Source organism: Oreochromis aureus, linkage group 18 (genome assembly GCF_013358895.1).
Source record: "Oreochromis aureus strain Israel breed Guangdong linkage group 18, ZZ_aureus, whole genome shotgun sequence".
Lineage (NCBI taxonomy): Eukaryota > Metazoa > Chordata > Actinopteri > Cichliformes > Cichlidae > Oreochromis > Oreochromis aureus.
In genome coordinates, this window is record NC_052959.1 from 9,518,030 (window position 1) to 9,541,503 (window position 23,474).

Sequence of the window (23,474 nt, forward strand, 5' to 3'; positions counted from 1 at the left end):
CAAAAACTTCATTAGAAAATTATTTATGATGTACAGTTAATTCCAAGTCATGTATTGAAACAGAATTGGAAAAATAGATATTTTTTAATTTGGAAATTAATTTTTATAATTGTTCATTTTTTCATTAAGTTCATATAGGGATCACCACAGCAGATCGTCCTCTCTCATGGCTGAACGACCCTCTGTGTGTCCTCTTCAACCACATCCACGAGTCTTCTCTGTGCTTGCCACCGCTCATAAAAACGTTTCCACGTAGAAGACGACACGCGACAATGTGGCTGAAGTTCTTCAGTCCCGGGCGGGGTTTCACTCTTTAGTTTATGCCTTTTCTGTTGAAATTTAGAGCAGTTAACTTCAGAGACTTGTCCACTTTGTATAAAAACTATATTGTTAAATTCCAAACATCGATAAGGTGAAACCTTGTGTGGTTTTGACTCATTTTAACTGTTCTTACTTGATTGCTCCTGTGTGAAGGTGATATAGGAGTACACCAGGCTCCCAGCAATGCTGTGGGAAACAAAGATGAGAAAATGTGCTCCTGTATTTTTTTTTTTAAATCGAGTATTGGACTTTTTCCTACCACAGACATTCTAAAACATGGGCAGAGCTTCCAGTTTGGAAAGATGAAGTAAAGGTGGAAGTGGCTTAAACCTGTAAAGGCCACCTAACAGCTTTCTTCCTTGACCACTCTAATAAACACTTTCCTGATGAGTTTATGGCTCAGTCTCCCACTAAAGTGGGGGGAAAAAAATCAAGTCTGTTTTATAAATATTAGTCTTAATATGTTTTTAAAAATTAGGATATGAAATTAGGACAGTTTCTCAAAGGAGGATTATCTGTGGTTGGCTGAATGTGTTACAACTTGTGACTGACAAATTGTTTATTCAGTTGATTTTATTTATATAAATATTACTGGTTTCACGGTGGTCCCGCCCCACATCATGACACCCATTATCTTTGGAATTAAGATGGTGACGGTGGAAACAGCAATCTCAAAAGTGGTCACAAAGAAGAAGACAGTGCTGCACTGAAAACCTTGTGATTGCTTCGCTCACTAACATATTAAAACAAAGCATTCACCTTCGAAGTCAAACTTTTGCTTTTTGATTGTGGTGGTAAGCTACAACTTGTACTTTTTTGGTAAATCTGTATCTGTTTTCGATTTGTGTCATCATTTTCTCAAGTTTCACTAACACTTGGCAGTTAGTTGGAAAGTGTCTGCAGACAAGTTGGCAAACTACTCCAAACTACTCGCAATCGTGGCGATCTACTGGCTATCAAAGCAATCACAAAGAGGTTTTTGGTGCAGCACTCTCTCTGCAACTGATTTCATTGGCAGCAGTCTTCAGAAACTAATTGCCAGCCAGCTGGGGACTACACCAGGACACATTTTTTAGGGGTTTGCCATCCAATCTCTAGCCATCTAGGCCTTTGAGAATGAAGTCTGAGCTCCTTCCTCCACCCATGTCTGCTATGCTTCTGCAAGCCACTTTGCAACCCTCTTCAGCTCCTCTCTGTGCTGTATCTGAATGAATCAATGCCCTATCTGTTGTTCAGTGAAGTTTACTGCCGATCTCCTCTCATACGTTTTCCACTTATGTCTGGACACACAAGGAAGCCCCAGAACAAAAATGTCTCGATCATCTTTGAACTACACTGGTCCTAAATCAGCTCAACAGTTCAGCTGTTGAATCTGTCTTACCTGATGTTCAGACCTATAAAGTTAGTCCAGGTGAATATGTAGTCCCCTCCAAACACCATTCCAATGTATGTCACAAGGATATTCTGTGGATGTCACAGGGAAAGTCACTGCACATGTACACACTACACATCAAACTGTGAGCGTGAGCCAGCCTGAGATGACTCACCTTAATACAGCCAATGATGGAGGTGGTGAGTGCGGAGTTGTACTGTGTGCACAGCATGATGGAGTACATCAAAATAAATCTGTCCAATGAAGCGAAGCAGAGTTAGACGAAAAGAGCAAAGTGGGCAATCATGGAATAAACAATGAGGATTAGGCGTCTACTTTACCCCATGACACAGGAGAGAACAAACTGCACAGCAAACATGTGATCAGACCAACCATTATACTCCAGCCCCTGTACCCAAACACCCACGCACACACACAGCACTGATTATCTGAGCTCTCTTACTCTAAATCTTACAAACCAATCAGTGTTTGAAAACGTACCATTTGCAAGTCCCCTGAGTAGTAAGCGTACGCCAGAGTGGGGAAAATCATTATCAAAGCATTGTAATAAAGAAGACCATATTTGCCCAGCTCCTGTGTGGATGGGAGAAGATGACCCTTTAAAGTCTTCATGACAAAGAGGCAGTATATATACTGTGTGACCCGCTGCTCTGCTCACCTTGGAGTCCAGCTTCTGCTTCACATATGCCCCGTTGGCTGCTGTCAGAACGTTATTCAGCATTATGAATACGTATCCTTCCAGATCAAAAGCTAAGTCGGCGCTACAAAGCAAAAAACGCCACAGAACGTGGCAAAGAATCACACACGTGCCTCTTCATAAAGCCCGAAGCGGATGGCAGTGTTTGTGCATGTGACCGTCTCACCTGGCCGCGATGAAAGCACCAAAGATCATGGTGAACACCGTCATTTTAATGGAGGTAGAAAAGGTCTTTCTGTGAGGAAAGTAGACGGGTGGCAGTGTTAAAATCAGTTATTTATGCAGAAAAATCTGAGAGAAAAAAATATTTTCTTACTTTAGCAAGAATCCCTCAAACACCATGGTAAGAAAAATACTGAACCTCCTCAGCACAGTAAACATGGGTAAACTGAGGCAGAAAAATACAAGCTGTTAAGTTTGGCAAGTCACATTTGGGACGCTGCGTCTCGTGTCATGTTCTATGAAGCTCTCACTTGAGGCGCTGTGTCCCAAACAGTCCTGATATTTGATTCCCAACATACAACAGTGGCAGCGGGAACATCTGGAAAGATGGGGTGTGTGTGAAATGTGATGACCAGTTCTTCATTTTTTGATTTTCTGCTTTATAAATCCCCACCTCACCTTGCGTGGAATACTCGAATCCAAATCTGGAAATGAGATAACTCCCAACATCTTCCCAATCCTCAGAACTACAACCGTAGCCAGCATCTGCAAAGGAAAGGGGGGCACGGCACATCAGACGGTGCTACCACATAAACAGAAAACAGCTTTAAAGAGATGCTTACTTGGCCGATTCCAACGCATGTTGATGACGGGAATCTGTAAAACAAGACGACACATGACTCAGTCATATGAATGATGCTTTACCTGACATTCCATTGCAGACGATATGAGGATGAGAAGCTTCATTTCCTGGAAGTTATCCACTTTTTTGGAGGGCTTTCTGGTTTTGGATGCATGCTTTCATCTTGTTGATGCCTAACTCTGACCCTCACACATACTGAGATTCATAAGAGGTTTGATGATAGCTTGGTTGTAAAAAATAGTTGAGTTACTGTTTGACCTCTGACATCAAGAAGGCATCTTTCCCAGATAACTACTGCTCACTGCATATTTCCTCCTTTATTTGTATTTTTGATTATACTCTCTAAACTCTAGAGTTGGTTGTTGAGTTGGGAAAATCACAGCAGTTCAGCAGCAAAAACAAGCATACCAGTTGAAAGTGACTTAAATCATCTCTCTTCTCCGATTAGATATTATTGAACAGGCGTACCCAATGAAGTGGCCAGTGTTATGGTATAGGACGCCACTTTTATTTTTGACATTTTAAAGCTAAAATTCTGCACCTTCTCCTGGAACACAGTCACACTTATACCTATCAGTTATTTTTACCCTATATTTAAAAATCTTTGTTTATAACGAATAATAACAATGATGATAATAACATTATAGGAGACACGTGGTTCAATACGTTTCCAGCATTATCTTCTGTGCAGAGTACATCCAGCTGCACCCCTGGGTGTGTTGTGTGCAGTGGGGTAGAGGTTGCGTCAAAGGGTGCGTGTCCTGTGGTACCTAAAGTTTCACCTGGACCCATTTCTCTGACAATTTTCCCACTATACATATGTATGTCCAGCATCGTTTTATCTGACAGCCCTTCTTCTTCTTCTTATTGATAATGGTGTAATGGTCAAACGTGCCCCACCAATCAGCGGCTAGACTTTGCACCTTTACCTGTAGTTGGTGAGGACGCTTTTGTTGACGACGACGATGAGGAACGAGCTGACTCCGTAAAAGACCGCCGCCAACAGCTTCAGCAGCACCGCTGAGGTATCCCCGGATGTTTGTCTTTCGGTTGTGGAGGATGTTCCCTCAGACGACAAGCTCTTTTGGCCGGGCTCACCCCGACGTTTGACGTGCGCCGCCATCAGAAGGGTCCACAAAGTTTGTTTAAAAAAAAAGGAACTCCAATAGGTCTTCCCGCGCATGCGTGAAAGACTGTGCTCGGTAATCCCGTCGGCGAAGAAGGAAATAGAAAGGAGGGAAACATCTCAATTTCTAAGACTTTAAAAAATGTTTTAATTCAGCTATGTCTATCTGAATTGACCTAAATAAAAGCTGGTTTAACTTCTATGTGCAGGCATGACTTCCACAAAATAGCGTCTTAATTTTATGCTGTAGTAACACACCTAGCTACAACCAAAAAAAGCTAACCAACTTCATAACCGCTGAAATAACCAGGATTTGTTAAAGTGCCAGCCACACAGGCAAGAGAAATGACAGTAAACCCTTCTTTTTCGCCTCAGGTGTGTAGTATCAGGCTACTTGTTTTGCTGCTTTACCTTAATCCTTGTAATCCCTACAAGTTTGACTTTTTAAACGACTTTCTTTCACTCCAGCCTAGATTGGCCCTGAATAAACCACAACCTGATGTTTGCAACATGGAAGGTTTCATGCCATGAAGTAATTTCCAGAATTTATGTATGTTTGAGATCTAATATAATAGTAAACAGAATGGAGTAAATAGGATTTATGAAGGGGTTATATATAAGATAATTACCTGTTTTGCAAGTATCTTTATGACTGCGTTGCGTTCTTATCCTTTTCGGTCCCTTAGAGTATCTCTATAACATCTATAATATCCATTTGTTACAATTTTGCTGCCCTCTTTGGCATGATCTCTTTTTTAAAAGGCATTTTTAACAGTAATGAAATGTTTTACCCGGAAAAATGAAAGATAAAACAGTCACTTTGCCAAAAACTGATTTCAGCTTCTACCTTGAGACAGGAGTGTTATTTCCAGCTCAAAATGACTCCATATTATCCATGAGAGATATGTCTGACAGATTACAGGCTAACAAGTCATTTACAACAGTTTAAATTTCCATAAAAACAACACCGTTTCTTTCACTCTAGCCTAAATGAGGAACTGGCACTGAATAAACTACTGAAAACAGCACATCTGTGAATGCATTTAAAGGAGCCACTGACAGAGCAGACGTAACACCTCTAAAGCATTTTTATTAGAACAGGGATGTTTGCAGAGAAAGTTTTAATGTCATGTGGCTCAAACGGTCCTACGAGGAAAACTGCTCCAGCCTGTTGTATCAGCGCGTCGCCAGCAAGTCTTTGCAGAGCACGACAAGTAAAGCTTTAAAAATTCACTCCATCAGGTATTCGGTGTGACACCCCCACCCCCGCACCCACCCCACCCACACATGAAACATACCCGCTTTTATTAAAAGAAAAAAACTAAAATGCTTGCTGGAAAATGCTGAGACAGGCAGCTGAGAGCACCTTTAACTCACATTTTACATTCTGCAGCTTGTTCCACAATGACCGCTGACATTTCTTTCAGACAAATTATGCATTGATGCTTGTTCACAGATTAAAATAAAAATAAGATTACAAAAAAAAACCCAAAACAAAACAACAAAAACAAAATAAAACATCAAATATGGTTTAAAGTAAAAGGGAAGAAAAACAATCTTCAGAGGAATTGGTGCTAATAAAACCAAGTGCTTTGAGATCTGAAAGACAGTACAGATACTCTAAAAGAGCGAGATATGTTCATGGTCTAGCTACGCTATCATTCTCACCTACATTTCAACAATCACTTCATAAAAGACATTAAGAACTACTTCAGGCGACAACTTGCACTCTCCTGTTTGAGAACGGCAAGTTCAGCAGAGAAAATGCTTAAATCCTAAGCAACTAGCTGTCAAAAATCACACGCACGCTCTCACACTTTGCTGCAAACAACACACACTCACACAAACACACGCCTGCACGCATATTCTCAACAAAAAAACAAAACAATATTTGCTTAGTGGTCCTGAAATTACAAGTTGTATAGCCTGTATGACCTAAGAGGACCAGCCTAAAGATACATTGGGCCCCGGTACACCCTTAAAAAAAAGAAAGAAAAAAAAGTGGGTAGCACTTCTGGATCAGGGGATGTGAAACACTACTAACCACTGGTCCACCAAAAAAAGAGGCAAACTATCAAAACAAAAAACAAACAATGAGAAGAGGCATCAACTTTCACTGCACGACAAGCAGAAAAATACCAAGCTTTAGTAGAAGTCACATTTAACCTGGTTACCCATCCTCAAACTTGTGCCTCACAAAGGGATGGATAGTCAGGATCCAAGTAATTACACTTTAAATGCATGTTAAGCCGTACTTCAGACATCTAGTACAAGTACAAGGTTCTAATGTAGTGTAGTGCTACCACATCAGCGTGTATTACTGGGAGGGCCAAAAAATACACTCCAGTACAAAGCCTTTTCTAAAGATGACCCCATAATACTGAGCTGAAGTCATTACGGAGAGGAGAGGAATACACACACTTCAATCTAATTGCAGAAATGCATAAATTCAAGCAGCACAAAAAAATATCAATGAAGTATGCGTAATCTCTGGGGAAAAGAAAGAAAGAAAAAAAGTATGAAAACATCCCTGCTTTCATGTTCCTAAATACAAAACTTCAGTGTAACAAGAGGTCCTTTTCTGCCCTTTTTTTTTGTCTTTTAGTCTCCTTTAAAACAGGTAAAATTTAAGTCCTTGGGTGGTGTGAGTGGTATGGGATGACAGTCTTTTTGTGTCATTTATTTTTTTTTTCTCTCTGTTTTTCTTATATACTTGAAGATGTGGTAAGCATGCAAGCCTCGTAGAGGAGGGGCCCGGAAGGGCTGATGGGTGGGCTGGTGGTGAAAGAGGGAGCCTTTTTAAGCCAAGGCTGGGAAGGCCTCAGGATCATCCACATTGGGGACTGACACTCCACTAGCCTGGTGGGAACAAGCAGACAAGAACCAGGACAACGTTAGGATGGCTTGAAATGAAGCTGGTATGAACAGTTCACATGCAGTTCCTCCAATGGCCACTTGAGGCTGGCTCCAAAAGTGAGTCAATCCCTATACTCGCATGTTAAAATGCAGAGTTTTATCTCTGTAACCAATAACCCCCATCATTTCTCCTTCTATAACACACCCCTTTAAGCTGTTTAAATACTCAGAAATAATGCAGTTCTAGGGCCACTTTGAGTGACAGGCAGATGCCTACACAGGTGTCTGTGGCTACTATTATACCTGGGAGGCTTCACCTCTGTTAATTGAAGTCACTGAACTGTATGTGTCTGTAGGGCTCAGGCCTTTTTGAGTATTTTAGTGCAGTTAGCTGACGGGTAACACGGCCTACTGTATGGTTAACAATCAACAGCCCAAGGATGCTGATCTGGTGTGTGAATCTATCAAGTTTGTAAGTGTTAGCTGGAAAAACAACACAGCATATTATCTCTCAATCAAACTAAACAACAACAAAAAGATCTCAACTCGCATAATGCTAAATTTTAGGTTTTAAAAAATGGAACGACCCAACCCAGAGACAGGTTGGGTGGAGTAGCTACATCGTTTAATCTACGAATTCTGGCGTTTTGGGTTGTGGGTTGGTGACAGCTGAGGCACATGGTGTATAAAAAGTCAGCAATGTCCTGCAGACTCAATAACCGTGTGCTGGGACCTTCACAGCATGTGTTTCTATGGATGAGCAGCTGACGTAGGTGTCAAGTGAAGGAGGCAGTACTCCTATCAATGGAGTGTATGTAAATTGTCTTTATAAGCGGTCAGCTGTAGTGCTGAATCCATCAGTCACCTCTGTAGCTCCCTTCAGTTACAGGGAGCTTGTTAGTGTCTTAAAGCTTACTTTTGATTTTCGGGCTCAAAACTGCAAAGTTTTTCACTTTACAGGAGGCTTTTGACACTTCTGCTGGGACTGTACCTGCATTTGTACATATTATATATATTATACACATGTATATTTAGGATTTTGTCTGCATAGAGGAAAATATTTGGAACTCCTCTAAGACATTTTATCCATAGCATAACATTTTTTTTCAACTTGTAACCAGTTTTGTTAATTAATTCAAGCATAATCCACATTTCTGCTCAAATAGTCAAAAACAAACAAGAAACAGTATAGATGTGTCAAATAGGATAACACTGACTTATTGTCTTTACTAAGCTAGTAAATACATGGACATTAAATGAAGTTCTAATAACTATAGCGTATATTTAGATGTACACATACCAGGGTTCGTATGCTTTTTTCAGGGTCAAATTCAAGCACTTTCAAGGTCCCTTTTTAAGCTTTTCCAGCACCCCCCCCCCGCCCAAAAACAGAATGCATGTTTCAATTTGCATCACCTCAGTTCAATTTATCTAAATTCAGACAAAATTTAAAATACAAGTAGAAAGTGATATTTTTGACTGTAAAAACCACAAGCATGTTTAACGAATCATTTTCATAACTTGAAATGCAAATAGAAATTGGACATTTAAAAAAAAAAAAAAAAAATATGCACAAGTTTTGCAAACAACAAAGTTATATGGTACTATTTACCTAAAAATGCAGCCAAGGCTCAGAGGTTTTTTATATAACCATTCAAAACTATTTACAGAACAATCAGGTGCTCTTTGTCAAATAAGAAGGCACACAAATTATTTATGCAACTACAAAAAATAGTTAGTGTCCACTATAACACAGATGAGAACAGCACAGGGATCAATCCTGCAGGTCTGACAGCAGGTGTGTCACTCAGCCTTTACACTGCAATCTGCCTTTGGTGGCTTTTTTGCAGCAACTGTGACGTTCACTAGTCGAACTGACACACAAAACAAAACGACTACACTACACACTAACTACACAAGACAACACACTAACTTGAGACTCTAGACACGATAAACGTCACAAATCTCTTACGTATCAAAACTCTCTCTCTCTTTTTCGCTCACTCGCTCTCTCTCTTCCCAACAACCAAATACCACGTTGCCGTATCATTTTTTGATTGGTCGACATGGTACATTTTTCCACCAATAGGAAAGGAGTGTTTTTTCTTTTTTCACTCACAAGCAAAGCGTGTTTGCTAGCGCTCTCCTTAGAAAACGCCGTTTTTACCGTTTCTTCCCGGAGTAAACGCCACTGTTTTATTCAGAACCCCCCCCCCAAAAAAAACATCGGTTTTACGTGACCTATCAACACAATTTAAAAACTGGTATATAGTTTGAAGTCCGCACGTTCGACCCAAGTTGAAATGGAGACTCTGGGTCCGTCGACCACAGAGGGTTAATCAGAAAGCCTTAAGTTAGCTAGTTATGTATCGGGCTAATGTTTAAAGCTTTGACTTGAGTAAATTAACTCATATTACTGCTAAGTAATGTTAGCTAAGTTCACAGCATATTCCGTAATAGCGCTGCCATACTGCATCACAGTGCATTTCAATCATTTCTCCAGCGAGTTTGATAGCTAGCAAAATAATAACCATAATTTAAAAAAATAGCATGTGTAACGTACACGTACTGGAAAATTATTTACTAGGACTCACCTATCATGCCACTGGAGAACGCAAACTCCGCCATTGTTGTTTTCCATCAAACACTCATTAAAACAGCAACCTACAGGTATGTTAGCGCACTCATCCCCGACTGTCCGAGGGAGGGGCGGGGTCACATATTGAAACAGACGCAAGGCAGCCCAGGCGGGGAAATTTTGCTTTTGCGTCTCATTTTATTTCTCTATCTGATAAGAAAACAATTCAATCAGATAGCTATTTACTGTGAGTGAAATACAGTTACATTTTCAAGCACTTTTAAGCACCACATCTGAAATGCAAGCACTTTTCAAACCTTGAAAAGACGACATTAGAATTCAAGCATTTTCAAGGTTTTCAAGCACCCGTACGAACCCTGACATACGCACACTCTGCGATACAGACCGGGCGTAACTTTGCCAAAAAATGTCTTCGCTAGACAGACTGACTAACACTCCCCTGAAACCCATTATTAATATGAATGTCAAATTTATTGACAATGAAAAAAAAGAAAAGAAAAAGCACGTGCTTTATTCAAATTTAAACACCAGACAATTCCCCTGCCTGACTGACATGAGGTCAGTAACTGAGTTTTGCATGGTGGAGCATGTGTTCAGTGCTCTGTTATTACAGGGTCTTAGTGATTCACAGAAGGTTTTTCCAACTCAGTGATTTTACAGCCGGTTCAGTCAGAGAGCCAACTCTTTTGTGCAGGACACTAAACCTTTGTTGTCGGCAGTGATGGCAGCTTTTTTTTTTGCCATTACCTTTTCGGAACGTCCTCCCCCGCGTGCCGTCCTGCTGCCTCCCCCGCCGCGGCCTCCCCTGCCACCACGTGCGCCCCCACGCCCGCGACCGGGGCGGCCAAGGTCTCCAAAGTTGATCTCCAGCTGAGATGTGATGTCGTTGGCTGGTTTGCGGAAATGGTGGTCACTGGACTCGTCAGCGGCGGCCTGCTGATAAAGAACCGTAGATGGCCATCACGCTAGATGTCAACTGTGCTTGGATCAGAAATGCAGCGTTCCATCAGTGAGCTCTGCTTCTTACCATGCCTCCAGCTTTAAACTCTTCTCAGTATTTTTAAAAGGTATCGCCACCGAGTCGCAGCTAACACTGAACATTTTCATGGGCTGAGTGAATGAAAAAACAAGTGTGAGTAATGCAGGTACCTTGTGGTAGAGAGTGTGCGATTCTGCTTCTGTCTCTGCAGTGTCGATCAAAGCCCCAACAGGTCTCTGGAAATCGAACAAAAGATATCACCACAGAGTTATTTTTAGACAGCAGAGTGACCACCAACCAAACAGCCTGAGCATGTTTACTTGACACTAACCACACACATCACAGCAAGCCTGTCACTATTGCCTATTTAAATGCAGTTTCTAATGGAATACAAGGATACATGCTGTCCACTTTAAACATGGTTCAAGTGACCTGTCAGCCCACAGTGTCTACAGCCAGATTTCTGTCACACACATACACTTCAAAGTAAACAACTGGAATAATCACAATAAACTTAAAATCATCAGCGTGCAAGTCTGAGCTACCTGAGCCTGACTAGATCTGATGCAGAACAGTCAATTACTGAATGACTGTTCAGAATGTATTGATGTACAACTCTAGCCTCAACAGATGGCAGCAGCCCCATCTCTCTGTGCAGCAGAAAATGTAACCAAGCATGGTGACAAGTAAGACAAATAACAGCCAGGATGATTGTGCATCACTCTGATGGAGAAAATAACCTGTTTTATTTAGGTGGCGTCAGAGCACCACCTAACCGCACTCTGCACATGCATGTGGACATCAACCTGCATGTAATGAAGGCTGCACTTGCCAAGCTAATCTAATAATGTGTGTGTGCAATGCTACACATTTCAGAAAAGCAACTTTGTGACACATCCAAACTAAGTAGCTGAAGCTCCACACAAGACTTTCTTATAGCAGCCATCTTTGGCTTTTCACAATCTCACCACATCTCATCAGCTTTACTGCTGGTGATGCACGGTGGTTAGTAACCTGCGTTGTTTTAAGACGGTTGGCAAGGCGCTTCTACCTGCATCACCGCCCAAGCTGACAGTACTAGTGCATTACATCCTATCAAGCACCAGTAAAAACCAAGGGAAAACAGTCTATATAATGGGGTTTGCAGACAAAAAAAGTCTCTTTACTTTGTAATAACTTAATGACTGTTTCAACATGCACATGCACAAAAGCAATATGTTCCAGTTATTATATAAACTGATTAACAGTTTCCAATGGCTCTTAAATATATGCGCAATAGTTTTTGACTTGTAAATTAGTCCCCAGGAACATCCCAAGTATAGATGGCAAAGGTCTTTTTCAGGGAGCCAAAGGACTAAAAGGTGAAGGTCTAAGCTGCGGGCGAGGAAAGCTTTCAGCACACCACACTCACGTCTTCGCTCTTGGACTTGTGCAGCACGTATCCTTTCTTCCACTGGCTGTCGGCTCCCTCGTTGGGCTTGCGGATGTTGAACTCCACCTTGGTGCGCTCCTTGTCCTGCATGGCCTTCCACTCGTCCAGGGTCATCTCTTTGGGGCCTTCATTTTTCACCTCTTCGACCTCGTTCTCTCTGCAATGCCAGGAACACACAACACTGTGGGAACTCGCCAATCCTCTTACCTCTATACATGCCCTCTAATCCTGAGGCCAAAAGGTCAGAGGCAGCGTTTAACAAAATCGCCCTTGTTGCGTCACAACAGCAGTGCAAACGCTAACAGAAACGCAATGTGACAACTCATTAACTTTGCGCACGGGGATCCTTTTCCATCCAAATATCCAACATCCATCCAACACAAGGACACAGGATTCTCACTTGTTCTCGGAGCCAGCAGGTGCGTTTTCCTCGCCCTCTGGGGTCGTCTCAGGGGGAGCGGTTTGTTCAGCCTCACTGGGAACAAAGACGCACAACCTCTGTGTCAGTAATAGTAAGCTTCCTCTAGCTGAAACATTAACTGTCTGAGCCTCTTCATAAAGGAAACAGTGACACTCCAAGCTTAAAGCGAACAGGGAAACATCCCAACACATCCTTAAACTGCAGCATCCTGTGATATGACAAAACCAGAAGCACTTCAAAAGAGAGAGAGAGTGCACACAGTCCTCATTATCCTGCTGACAGCGGCGCTCCGACAAACAGGCCATGTGTCTGTTTGGGGAAACTCACCTCACTTCGTCCTTCACGTTGCCCCAGTTGTGCGAGCCGCTTCCGCCGCGCTTCTCCTCGCTCTTCGGATTGCTGCAGCGAAAACAGAAAGGGAAGACGGCCAACGGTGTATGAGTTCTCTTAAATTCTCTCGGACCACAGTGAGGGGCTCTTCTCATTAAGGAAAGTGCTGATTACAGCCTGAGACAACATAAAGAACCACTTTCTTGAGATGCTGTTCCCCCTGGACTCTCACAGAATCCAGATAGTCAGGAGCTGCTGGGTCTAGGATTCTAGTAGAGCAGCTTTGCATGATTCACAGATCAAAATAATCTCTTTTTTTAATCTTATACGGGGCCTTGGTGAAGCCCTTCAGTTGATTATCCAATCAAAACTATATTTTAGCCCCTCCCCCTTTTAAACTAGCTTTCTTCTGATTGGCTGCCCCTCATAAACAGAAGGAGTGAACAGCAGTGTGCCTGACACATCCCATGTTTCTGACATCATACATAGCAAAGACTGGAAAAATAAGCACTTGTTTATTTATCTTTGAGCTCAGAGATTATGTGTATGCTTATCTCATTATTAGAAACTGTACGCATATTTAGTATAAACATCTACTGTTATAACAGTATTTACATGACAAAATAGGAAAATAATATAAAGCAAAGTAGCTTTCATGCACTGGTAGGCGATTTCTACTCATGACCTCAGCTCAGCACATACTTACGATTTGTCATTGCTGCTGTGTCTGTCGAAGTCTCGTTTGCCACGGGAGTCAAAGCCGTCGCCTCGGCCCATGCCCCGCCCTCTTCCACCACGCCCGCCCCGGCCGCCACCACGCCCTCTCGGGGGCCTGTCTCCAGAAGGCCTGGTGCACAGAAACAGATACAATTTAAAACACACGGATAAAGGTGATGTTAAGAGAAACATGCACTCCATCAACAACAGTTGCAAGCTCTCAAACCCTGCACACGTCTTGCACCAGCCGGCATGTTTTAAATAAGCCCTCCATCTCTCTCATTCTTGCTGCTCACTTTTCCACAGTAAACTCTCCGGCCCCCTCGGGTTTGTCCTCAGCAGGTTTCTCAAAGCGGCGCTCGCGGGGTGGTCTTCGGTCCGGCCTCTTGTCTCCAGGTCGCCCTTCACCCTGCGCGCCCTGGTGCTGGGAACCAGACTGGCCCTGCTGGTCTGCTCTTCTTCCCACCCGCCTGATACCTGCAAATCAAAGGAGCACAAGCTGAATTTATGCTCAGCTGTGTTGTTTAGATTTTAGACTGTGTGTGTAGGAAAATGCTAAACAAAACGAGAAAACAACAAATGCATCACCTGATGTGTGATCTCCCATCATCTCCTTTCAGCAGTACACACAATGAGAACTTAATGTAACTGCATTGAAGATGGCTCTTTTTACTTGCTTTGGATGAATTCAATTAAGACCAATACACTCTAATACGATTAGTTAGGGATAATAACAAGAGCAGCGCTCTGTCTAGTCTTCCCAGCACAGGTGATGCCTTTTCCTTTCTCCCCACATTTGCTTTGCAAAGTCAGAAGCTGCTAATAGAGCTGTATCCTCCACACAGAAAACCAACACTGCACCTTCCTGTCAAACGCTAGCAGAAACCATTTCTGCAACACGGGCTCGCCAGTCTGCACCTCGCTGCTGGCTTTAACCCGCTCTGGTTCGGTACGCGTTCAAGTCCAGCTACGTTCTGTCTGCGAGGCTTTATTTTTAGTCTGTCCTCTAATAACAGCAGCACAGGGTCCATATTGACCTCACGCTGTGTGTCTCGCTCAGCCGAGTCGAGCTAACGTGGCTAACGGGAGCTGCACATGACAGTTGCTACGAAAAGCAAAAATAAACATGCATCGCTCATTAGCGAGAGAAGCAGGTGCATTGTTTTCCTTCCTTTCTTTTTCATTACCTTCTTTCTTCAGGGGGATTGGCGCCTGGGTCTCCTCCTTTTTGTCCAGCAGAGGGTTCTTTCTGTCCTTCTGTGACTCCTTCTTCGGCTGCTTAGCGGCTTGAGCCGCGGTCTTGGTGGAAGCAGCGGCGGCCCCCTCCTTCTTCTTGTTTTCGGCAGCCTTCAGGATCTCGAAAGGGTCGGACTCATCGTCCAATAACTGGTCGAACCGGTTGGTCACGACACAGCCGAAGCCTTCTTGCAGTTGTCCGGGCATGATGGCGCCCCTTCAACGGGATTCACCTCCGATTCTACGAGGCTTGATGCGACCAGTTGGCTGGATGCTGCCACAAGATGGCTGGGAGAGCTGCCCCTTCTCTTCCGGTGCGAGCATCATCCGGGACATCGTGCAGCGCACACCAATGTGTGCACGCGTCGGCTGCAATGTTTTTATTTACATTACGTAACGCTACGCTTTCATGTCCTCCGCGAGTAATCCGGGTTTGCATTTCTGAGAGGGTGTCACATGCAAGGGGAGCTCTCAGAGTTTTGTTGCGCTTTCTGAGTGCTGCTGCACGCTGCTGCTGAGAATAGAAGTTACAGGTACTGATGAAAGTAACTTTATGACTGCAGACTTCATGCATACTAAACACAGGGCCTAAACTGTGCCCATTTAAACCTGGATACATCTGTATGTGCAGCTGCACCTCATCCTGATGCTACTGACAGGCACATCATCAGATTAAGTGGGATTTTCCAGTTTATAATAATAATAAAAGGGTGGTGTGGTTAGGGCCAACAGGGGCATGCGGAGTAACATATTCAGCAGAATCAGTTCTTTAGGTTCACTGAGAAAGCTGTCACATGGGTTAAACAAAAAAATCGAGGAAATATCTCCAGGCACTAAATGTTGGCCCAGTTTTTTTGCTTTTTGTTTTTCAGCTGGGCTGAGGTTTGTCCTGGAGTGTCTCAAATGGACAGGAAGTTGACTGTGTTCACCTGAATTTAGATTTTCAATTTTTGTATTTTATCCTTCTGCAGTCTCAAAGTGAAGCTGTCCAGATGAATTGAGTCGACTTTCTGCCATTTCATTGTTGTAATAACAGGTACAGTGTGCCACTGGATTTACACTTATAGTCTGCAGATTCTCCATTAAACATTTAATAGATTTACTGATAAAATATAGTTTTAGAGAGACATTTCTGCATAACTATAAAGCTGGGCTTTGTCTCTGAAATGTGTCCGGAGTTCAAGGCATGATGATGTGAAAAAATGTACTTTTAATTTGCTTACCACACTACTTTCACTACTTTCCTGTAATTCACAAGAAGAGCTTGAAACCAAAAGGAGACATGCATCGTACATGGTCAGCGCAGCTTTACTTGAGGCAAAACTTCAGAGGGATATACGACGAAGGACAAAAAATAAAGTCGCCAAAATATATCGATACTTGAACCAATTCACCACTCTGCATCGTGTCTGACAAATATGACAGTTTACAGAAGTGCACCTGTGTGACGCAGTAATAACTTTTTTCAAGGCGTGCTATTATTAGCAAATGAAATTTTATTTGAATTGACATCCATCATTTCTTTATATTTTACTTGGAAAATTAAATTAATTTATATAGGACCAAATCACAGGAATGGTTGACTCAAGGTGCTTTATATTGTAAGAAGACCCAACAACAATACAGAGAAAACCCCAATAATCAGACCACCGCCTATGAGCAAGCACTTGGCGACTGTGGGAAGGAAAAACTCCATTTTAACAGGAAGAACCAGGCTCAGGGAGGGGCAGCCATCAGCTTTAACCAGTTGGGGAAAATAGGTACAGCAATGCACTGAAACATGTGCAAACACACATGTACATAAGAGGCAAAATGAGCTTGAAAGTTAATATTTGGAATGACCCCATTACATAGTAGCTCATAGTATTGGTGTGGCATTTAATATGTCACACCACTTTATGATTGTGTAATATATTTAATATGTAACTTTTTACCTATATGCACAATCATCAAAAAAGAGGTACTGTTGTATTCTTCAGGTCATTTGAAATTAAGTCTACTCATTACCAAAACTGGCACAGATTTAGTTATTTGAACATTTTTTTAGATTTTGGATTCCAGTACTTTATAAAATTTACACATATAAATTTTTTACAAATAAAAATGGAAAAAAAAGAAAAATCATTGGATAATGGACAGGACTAAACATCCTTTCCTACTAGTCGCCTAACAAAGAAAAAATATACTTGGTTGTATTTTGTATATTCCCTCAAAAAAATGTTGGATTGACTTTTTCTTTTTAGTTTAGTAAATGCAAGAGTCGATATCTGAGGTGACTGAAAGATAACAAAATCTAACAGTGGGGTGTGATGCTGTGGATATATGGTAATGAAATAAATAACCAAAAAATGCTAATACTGGTATAAAGCAGCTAATTTATTTACTTGCACACTTATTCACCCTATTACAAACTATAAGTTTTTCCATTTATTTACTCGACAATCCTTCGATAATTTATTATTTGTATGGAAACAATCTCCAGATTACACAGAGCTGGTGGCCTCAAGAAGCCAGGGCATTAACAAAGAGCTAATTAACTTTGTGGGGCAGGAAACACGATGCAGCTATCAGGTGAAAACACAGCAGGGTCCACTTTACAACAGGAAAGCGCTTTCTTGTTACTGATCTCATGTGAACTTGTTGACCCTCAATGAACTTCCACTGTTTGTTTAAAAACAGTGATTCTTGTGATTCTGAGTTTAAAAACCGTGACAGGCTCAGCTCATGAAACACAAAGTCTCTTCATTATGTTAACAAAGTTTCAAGAAATGCAAAGCGTGTTTCTATTATTAACATGTTGAAATATGAAACAATGTGAGTAATGTGAGGAGGTTTGTAGAGAGCTCAAAGTAACTTATCAAAAAGGCCCTTACTGCCCACAGCTATTTAAATTAGACCTCTCAGTGTGATGTGGTTCAAGTTCATGGTATGATTGGAAAGTCTTTAGAGCAGTGTTAACAGAGGACTGAGTGAATATCGGTGGACTTTAAAAAAAAGAAAGGAACAGTTGCATTTCCTTCATGACTGATCATGCTGTGCATTTGTTTAATTACATAAAACAACCAAGCTAAGTTTTGTCTAACCTGATGGAGAGGTGCAGCTTGATCAAAGAAGATGTTGGGACAGATCTTTCTTTAACATTTTGACTCAGGGAAAATGTCCCCATGGGGTCCCCTCAGAAGTAGTCAGAGTTAACATAATCACTTATATAAACCAAAGCTTTGACCTTGGCTGAGGTAGAACAAGCGTGATCATTTCACCCTCTGTTCAGTGGTCCACCTGGGAAGGATGGGATGAATAAGGGCAGTGACACTGGTTCAGATTTCACAGGATCCATTTCAAGAGAGCAAAACCTTCCAGTACAAAAGAATCACTTTTACTCTATCTCGCTGAGGTACCGCTGGTGAGCTTCATTGTCAGCATTTCTCTCACACAGTTTCCTTCTGACCACTTTCTCAAGTTCAAGAAGTTTTGAAAAGAGGACGTCAGCCGTTTCACCATCGATGTCCATCTGAAACGTGAACACAAAGCAGAGAAAACCTGAATTAAGTTAAGTGTAAAAGCAACATATCACACAAATACCATCTGCGACTCTAAAAAACGCTCTGTAACACAGGCCTGAGCACTTTCTCTGTGGAATACAGGGCTCCCGTTACTCACCTTTCGAGGCTCGGTGTAGTTTGTCCCAAGCCCTGATGTTAAACTGTGATACTTTGCTCTGGGATCCAGAGATTCTGGCTTTTGCAGAAACAGCCAGTGCTGTGAGCAGAAAGACCAGGCCATGAATCTGGGTTCACAGAGCCTTTACAGTGCAAATATTCAAATGATTGTAATAATTTTCAAATGGAAATACCAGTGCCTCTGCTCCATTGTACGGTGTAAGGGTGAAAGTGTTGGTGAAGATCCTAATCTGTTTTGCACAATTAGAAAATACATGAACATGAGACTCTTCATACGTAACTGCGGTCACGTTAAAAGATAAAAATAAAATAAGTTACCACTTACCAACCACATGATGGGCATGATTAGAGTCCAGAAGGAGGAGGGGAGGATACCATAGGTCAAATTAGTCATCACCAGTCCTGGGCAGACTACAGAGGAGAACAGACCCTGTCACAAGACAGAAAGAATTTATAAATCACAGTGACCTCGTAAGAGTTTTACAAAGCTTGCAGTGATAGTTACCGCACTGACATCAGAGTACTTGACAGACAAACCTGGCCGTTCATGCGCCTGTTAAGAGCCACGCTGAGCATGTCTGAAGCGTATTTGGAGGAGCTGTAGGGCTCTGTCCCTTTTCTGTGCTGAATGTCATCAATGCTGAAGGCAGACCGGCGGGCATTACTCGAAGAGGTCCACACTACCCTGGACGTATGAGCTGTCTGACACAGCAGAGGCTCCAGCTCCCGGATCTGGAAAACCAGGAGAGAATTATATCAGGTCCATAGTGAAACTGCACATTAAGGAGTGATGTAGGAGGGGTGCATGAATCACTGATTTAAGCAGGCCAGCATAAGAATATATGGATCAACCTGAGGCAGGTATTAATAATTCACTGTGTTAGCCAAATCAAATATTCATTTTATAGAATTTTGTAAGAGAAAAAAAAAGCAAAAGATATTTTATCTTTAAAATGATTATTTTATTTTCAGCAATCTATGATGGATGCTTCACTACTACATGGTGATCCTGCAATCTTAATGACACATTTATTATGCTAATTAAATAATAATAATTCAAACATCAGGAACAAAACTTGCAAGAAAGAACAAGTTCAAAACATTAAAAACTACATCACACTTATTGGCCACTTTATTAGGTACACCTGTTCAACTGCATGTTTGCCCAAATATCAAATTAACCAATCCCATAGCACCACCTCAATGCATTGCAAATTTGGTCAAAACAACCTGCTGAAGACAGATGTTCAAAGCTTTAATGGGTGCCTTTTGGCTGGGAGAGAAAAAACTGGGTTAAATACACATATTGTTTACATTGCTGCACTAAGCAATGCAACTAAGAGCAACACAAACAGCAATAAAGTTTGCAGCTGACTTTCTGTGTCAAACACATATGCACATTAAAGCCAGTATCCTGAAGTTTATTTATGCTACTGCAGGTTAAAAGAAAGCTCTGTATGTGTGTGTGCGCGTGTGTGTTTGTGGTGTACCAGGACAAAATGACCAAACAGGTTAGTGGCAAAAACTTCCTGTAGGCCATCTGAGTTGAGGCGGTCTTGTTGAGTCAAGAGACCCTCGGCTGTTGCAAACATGTTGATGACATTTCTGCAGTGGGGAAGGTACACTCTTATAGAGCAGTAAAGACACAATATCCAAGCCAATATCAAACAAAACAAAACAAACAAATCATAAACTGGCTTTAGAAATGTACCTGGAAAATAAACCCTTAAAAAAAGCTCTGATGTCCACTTGTGGATTGGGCATAATTCCAGCATTTAGATAGAGAAAGTCAATTCTGTTGTACCTGGAAACACACAAATGTGTATTAAAGGTTAAGCTATCAGTTCCTTATTTGTAGTTTCTATCACAAAGAGAACAATCACCAGCGTGATGACGTCAGCATGCAGCATCAAACATCTCTCACCTGGACTTGACCACCTCAGCAGCGTCAAGCACCGACTCCACAGAGCCCACGTCGAGCTGTAGTAAGTCCACATGGGCACCGGTGTGAGAAGTGAGGAGGGCGCTGCGGGCGGCCTCTGCCCGCTGCATGTTCCTGCAGGCCAAACACAGCCGGAGCTGTGTGTCCTCCGTGAGAAGCCTTTCACACAAAGCCAAGCCGATGCCGCTGCAGACAGATGGCAGACAAACACAGCCGTGCACTCGTATTAACAAACTTTCCCTGAACAACTGAGAGATTACCTCACAGATGAAGTAAAGCAAACTGTAAACATGGAGCTAGTCTGAAGTCACGTTACTGAAGAAGAGATAATGAAAAAGGATTTTCAAGTGACGTGAAGCTTCCATTTTCATGTACTGTTAATTATGGTCTTTGTTTCCTAAGTGATATTTAGTGGATACGTTAACTAGTGTGTGGAACGTGAGGGGAAAAAAGGAACATATACAAGTGTTCTGTTTCATCTCTTTTATAGCTGTATGTTAAGTAAAGGGTTATAGGAAGCAGTTATTATATCTTAACATAAAGCTGTAAACCTGGAGAAACAGCTAGCCTCACAGAGATCTGTTACAAATAGTTTGGGAAGCAGATTTATTTCCACTAGTAATCTATTCTTGAGCTTTAGACGCTAATGCTGAATGATGTTATCCTAAAGGTTTCCCTTTATAGATACAGTCTAGAAATTGCATAAGAATACTTTAGACATCAATACTATACAATTACAGTTGTAAGCAAGCAAATGTGAGATGATTTTGACAGTTTTCTTATGTGCAGTCAACCAGTATGGAGAATCTGGATGTCATCGAAAGAATTATACCCCCCAGATTCACTTTTAGAGCCCATATAAGTATAAGCATATGTATAAGTATAATATATGTATAAGCCCATATATACAACTAAACAACAACTGTTTGGAAGAGCATGCACATGGATCGAAGAAGTCAGAATACTGTAAAGAAACCACTACTGAGGAAGACCAATATGAAGAGAACTGGTTTGGCTATGAGACAAAAGAAACTACCAAACATTAGACTATGGACTTTGGGCACATGAGTTCCTATTGCAACATACCATCCTATTGCAGTTAAGGTTCTGTTTTCCCAACAGAGCAAAGGACCAAAAACACACCTCCAGACTTTGTGAGGGATGCTTGAAGGAAGTAATGCATCAGATAAGCTGTCCTCGACTATCATCCAACCTAAACCCAACTGAGATGGTTAAGCGTGAGGTGAGATGCAGAGTGAAACAAAAGAGGCTAGCAAGTGCTGAATGTATGGGGAAGACCTTTACGAGACTGCTGGAAACATCTGAAGGTGACGACCAGGTTGTGAAAGCTTTGAAATAGTTTCGTGGTGGACAAAGTTGAGAGATGTGGTTACTACAAAGAAAAACGCCTGTAACCAACTTTTGACGGGTGCAGTTCATGGGCAAAATGATATAGATAAGCCAATTTCTACCTTGCAAATGTATCTTTTTTTACATTTTCAAAATGTTTGCCTTTTAAGCATTTTAATATAATGTTATTTGTACTTTAAAGTTACAGTTTGTAAAATCTCAATGCTAGATGCCAGTAGACTGCAGTCAACTGAGTTCTGTTTTCCTACCAATTCCAATTTGAAACCCAGCACAGCCGTGGTGCTGTGCTGGGTTTCCACATCCATTTACTCAGGAGGAGGGTGTAAAAGTTTATGAAAGGAGTTTGATACGAGTCGATATGTCAGTGAAGGTCACTTCTGTCTGATGATGGTGATACTGAGGTGTGTGGTTGAGGATATACTGACCTTTTTGTCAGTAAGAGATGAGTTTTTGCTGACGTTAGCTGCTGTTAGCCTCTGTTAGCTGTTGTTAGCTGGCGTTAGTGTTGGACTTGGACACTTGGTAAATAATCTATCATATCAAGTGAGAATGTAATCAAACTGGTTATCAGAGGAAAAGTGTGATTTTTAGGACACTTGAGGCTAACATTAGCGGACATTAGCATGTCCGATCTGCTGACAATAAGAAACTGTGACAATATCGGGAATAAATGAGCATGTTTACACATGTTTCCGTGTTTAAGAGCCCTGACTTTAGTTCAGGAGATGAGGCTTCAGGTGAGGATGATGTTTTTGTCAGATGCTGGTCGCCTTGTTTGTTTCCTTCATGTCTCTGCTTCTTTGGTTAGGAAGACCCCTTTGCAGATGATAAAACATATGTATCATCCCTTATATCTTGAGTCTGAAGGTACAGACACAAATTGAAATTTCCTTTCACGGCATGCAAATTCCTACGAGATCGCTTCATAGTGGTCAGCCACTGTATTCAATATGACACTCCAAGTTTATGAGAACGCATCAATTTGCCGAAAGATGTAATTACCCATGAATCAATGCATATTCATGAGTACGACATTCTTTTTTTGTTTGAACTTGTGACACACATAGATTACATTTGAATATATGTGCTAGTGAAACATTATTACAGAGTAAGAAAGACAGCTTATGAAAGATTTAGAGGCCTTTAATCTCTCACTGTATGAATCTACAGTATGTCTTTCACTAACACGCACTGATACAGTTCATAGGTGGTACTTTGTAGTGTAACTAACTATAGCAATAACCTCCATTACGGTTCCGAAAACAGGTTACACTTGAACAAGTCCAACATGTTTTTTGAAACTCATTGTTTAAAATGAAGAGTAGAAGTCCAGAACAGCATCTTCTAGCTAACAGCACCCGGTGTCCGTATGAACCATTATAAAACAGTTTTAGCGGACTTACCTGTTGGCACCCGTTACAATGACGACTTTTTCCATGCCTGAGCGGAGTGAGCAGCGTCTGTAGAAGCAGACACCGGGGGCAAATTTTCAAACCAGCTGTGTTCACCGGGGACGCTCGGCCCCTCGTCCGATGCCGTTGAAAACAGTCAGCCTATTGCTTAGGCAGC

General features: G+C 41.7%; 3 protein-coding genes across 6 annotated transcripts; all 3 read right to left on the minus strand.

Moving 5' to 3' along the window:
- Nucleotides 1-7: 7 nt before the first annotated feature.
- Nucleotides 8-4,397, minus strand: LOC116332024 (UDP-N-acetylglucosamine/UDP-glucose/GDP-mannose transporter-like). The gene is made up of 13 exons (XM_031754872.2): nt 4,146-4,397; nt 3,197-3,230; nt 3,033-3,119; nt 2,885-2,952; nt 2,728-2,799; nt 2,578-2,646; nt 2,373-2,475; nt 2,195-2,287; nt 2,035-2,102; nt 1,869-1,947; nt 1,703-1,785; nt 455-507; nt 8-329 (listed from the first exon to the last, which is right to left on the minus strand). The coding sequence occupies exons 1-13, from the start codon at nt 4,337-4,339 to the stop codon at nt 319-321; spliced, it is 1,014 nt and encodes a 337-aa protein (XP_031610732.1). The 5' UTR covers nt 4,340-4,397; the 3' UTR covers nt 8-318.
- A 977-nt stretch (nt 4,398-5,374) lies between these two features.
- Nucleotides 5,375-15,243, minus strand: LOC116331980 (plasminogen activator inhibitor 1 RNA-binding protein-like). Of its 2 annotated transcripts, none has more exons than XM_031754816.2 (9): nt 14,864-15,243; nt 13,973-14,153; nt 13,666-13,806; nt 12,957-13,028; nt 12,609-12,683; nt 12,188-12,365; nt 10,947-11,012; nt 10,545-10,730; nt 5,375-7,201 (listed from the first exon to the last, which is right to left on the minus strand). In XM_031754816.2, the coding sequence occupies exons 1-9, from the start codon at nt 15,117-15,119 to the stop codon at nt 7,142-7,144; spliced, it is 1,215 nt and encodes a 404-aa protein (XP_031610676.1). In that variant the 5' UTR covers nt 15,120-15,243; the 3' UTR covers nt 5,375-7,141. The 2 variants fall into 2 exon arrangements, with proteins under 2 accessions (XP_031610676.1, XP_031610675.1); XM_031754815.2 differs by having other exon boundaries at nt 10,545-10,733; nt 14,864-15,242.
- A 2,024-nt stretch (nt 15,244-17,267) lies between these two features.
- Nucleotides 17,268-23,469, minus strand: LOC116331994 (3-keto-steroid reductase/17-beta-hydroxysteroid dehydrogenase 7-like). Of its 3 annotated transcripts, XM_031754834.2 has the most exons (11): nt 23,309-23,457; nt 22,590-22,721; nt 22,331-22,436; nt 20,517-20,720; nt 20,304-20,396; nt 20,083-20,197; nt 19,130-19,324; nt 18,918-19,022; nt 18,766-18,822; nt 18,573-18,671; nt 17,268-18,423 (listed from the first exon to the last, which is right to left on the minus strand). In XM_031754834.2, exons 4-11 carry the CDS (start codon nt 20,642-20,644, stop codon nt 18,289-18,291), a joined length of 927 nt encoding a protein of 308 aa, XP_031610694.1. In that variant the 5' UTR covers nt 20,645-20,720; nt 22,331-22,436; nt 22,590-22,721; nt 23,309-23,457; the 3' UTR covers nt 17,268-18,288. The 3 variants fall into 3 exon arrangements, with proteins under 3 accessions (XP_031610694.1, XP_039458683.1, XP_031610693.1); XM_039602749.1 differs by having other exon boundaries at nt 22,331-22,721; XM_031754833.2 differs by lacking the exons at nt 22,331-22,436; nt 22,590-22,721 and having other exon boundaries at nt 23,309-23,469.
- Between the last annotated feature and the right edge of the window lie 5 nt (nt 23,470-23,474).